We start from the raw sequence: 2,500 nt of genomic DNA on the forward strand, positions 1-2,500 counted from the left end.
AAAAAATATAAAGCTGACAATTTACATTTTATACACAAATAATACTCAAAAAATAAAAAATACACAATCAGGTTTACACTGTACCTGTAAGACTAACACTGTAACACTAACACTTATTAAAGTGTTAAGTGGTGTTTATTAGAGTAATAAAACCTGCAGCTACAGAGTGATTGTGTATAAAATATAAAGGTCTCTATGTTTTTTCCATCCAGAAATGACAAATGTTTATAACTTTAAAGATAAAGTTAGATAATAAATATAGACTTAATGTTAATTAATTGGTTCATTTGATTTCTATTTTATTTTGTTTTAAATTGACTTTATTGTAGAAACATTTCAGCAAACTCTTCTATTGTCTTTTAAAATAAATGTCACAATAGATAAATAATTCTGTAATTATTTTAACGTTCTATTTTATTCTCTCTTCTAGTGTGTTTATTTTGTCTGTAAAACACTGAGCTTCATTATGGTTTATATATTATTTATTATAATTTATTATAATTTAATTCTCTATATTCTGCAGAGACAGAGTTGCATTCAGCCTCTATGAAGGCGAGTCACAGAAAACAGAGCAGAGACACAATGAACAATAGAGTGAAAAAAGTGAGAGATTAACACAGGAGCTGAACTGAAGAATCGAGTGCACTACACGTCCTGTATAGGGCGAGACATTTAAGTGCACTACACGTCCTGTATAGGGCGAGACATTTAAGTGCACTACACGTCCTGTATAGGGCGAGACATTTAAGTGCACTACAAGTCCTGTAGGGAGTGAGACATTTAAGTGCACTACATGTCCTGTAGGGCACGAGACATTTAAGTGCACTAGGTGTCCTGTATAGGGTGAGACATTTAAGTGCACTACATGTCCTGTAGGGAGTGAGACATTTAAGTGCACTACACATCCTGTAGGGTGCGAGACATTTAAGTGCACTAGGCGTCCTGTATAGGGCGAGACATTTAAGTGCACTACACGTCCTGTAGAGAGCGAGACATTTAAGTGCACTACACGTCCTGTATAGGGCGAGACATTTAAGTGCACTACACGCCCTGTAGGGAGCGAGACATTTAAGTGCACTACATGTCCTGTAGGGAGTGAGACAATTAAGTGCGCTACACATCCTGTATAGAGCGAGACATTTAAGTGCACTACACGTCCTGTAGGGAGCAAGACATTTGAGTGCACTACACGTCCTGTATAGAGCGAGACATTTAAGTGCACTACACGTCCTGTAGGGAGCGAGACATTTAAGTGCACTACACGTCCTGTAGGGAGCGAGACATTTGAGTGCACTAAAAAACGTCCTGTATAGAGCGAGACATTTAATTGCACTACACGTCCTGTAGGGAGCGAGACGGGAGATTTAAGTGCACTAAATCTTTAACATGAAACTGTTCCGTACTCAGCTCACTACTTCCTTTAACTCCTTTAACTTCCTCTTACTTTAACTCTGAAATATACTTTTTCTAATTTAGCAAATTTCTTACATTAGAATTTTAAAATTTACATTATTAAGTAATTTCTAACAGTAACTTTAGCAATTTTGTAAAATTGTTTTACTGAACTTTTGAACATTAATCATTTTTAGACATTGTAATGGAGAAAAATTACATTAGAAAGACCTTCTCTAGTGCCCTTATTGTCCAAATGTAGATTAGTTCACTACATGGTGATACATAAAACAGAAATTTCAATGTGATGTTTCTCCCATCTCTCATTTAAACACACACACACACACACACACACACACACACACACACACACACACACACACACACACAAGCTCGACAATTTGTTCCATATCCAATAAACCCCAGTTCTATATTACTGTATTTAAAGACACTATGAACCTGTAACACAACAATACGGTCTAGGGGAGATCAGAACATCACTAGGAAGTGCGCACTACAGCGGTACTGAGAAGACAGAAAGGCTCTTACCGTTGGTGGAGTGTAGACTTTCTAGGCTCCAATAATGAGACATGACCCCCGTATCACTTTCACCCCCCTAACGAGTCCTGAATCTGCAGCTGTGTCTGCATTCGGCCGCACACACACCCACACACACACCCACACTCACACACACACCCACACACAGTCGAGGAGGAAGAGGTGTCTGCTCTTCAAGCAGGTAGAGACTCCAGTCAAACGAGCATGTATGTGTGCATGTATGAGTGTGTGTGTGTGTGTGTGTGTGTGTGTGTGTCTGTGTGTGTGTGTGTGTGAGTGTGTGTGTGTGTGTGAGAATAGGAGATCAAAAGCAAATCACAACCTCCGCTGGTGTGTTTCAAGCATCAGAAACACTCGCGATGTCGCCTGCATCCTTCCTACACTCGTTCAGAGACACACACATGATCAAGCCTCTCCTGCCCTCCCTCTCTCTCTCCCTCCCTCCCTCTCACACACACTTTCACAGCATCAACAGGGTGCCACTGAGGAGACACTGACATACAACACTAGTTTCAGTCTGAGCTTGACGGGTCAACCATGAACATTAATA

General features: G+C 39.6%; 1 protein-coding gene across 6 annotated transcripts in view; it reads right to left on the bottom strand.

Moving 5' to 3' along the window:
* Positions 1–2,500, bottom strand: part of arhgef4 (Rho guanine nucleotide exchange factor (GEF) 4) — a 42,284-nt gene that overhangs the window by 13,324 nt on the left and 26,460 nt on the right. The window contains exon 1 of one of the 6 annotated variants that reach the window (XM_060866960.1): positions 1,942–1,984. The exons of 4 other annotated variants lie outside the window; for them this stretch is intronic. In XM_060866960.1, coding sequence (XP_060722943.1) covers positions 1,942–1,984 — 43 coding nt within the window. Of the gene's footprint in view, positions 1–1,941; positions 2,154–2,500 lie in introns of those variants that run through there. One more of the 6 variants, XM_060866952.1, reaches the window with a different exon arrangement.

Source organism: Tachysurus vachellii, chromosome 1, assembly GCF_030014155.1.
Source record: "Tachysurus vachellii isolate PV-2020 chromosome 1, HZAU_Pvac_v1, whole genome shotgun sequence".
Lineage (NCBI taxonomy): Eukaryota > Metazoa > Chordata > Actinopteri > Siluriformes > Bagridae > Tachysurus > Tachysurus vachellii.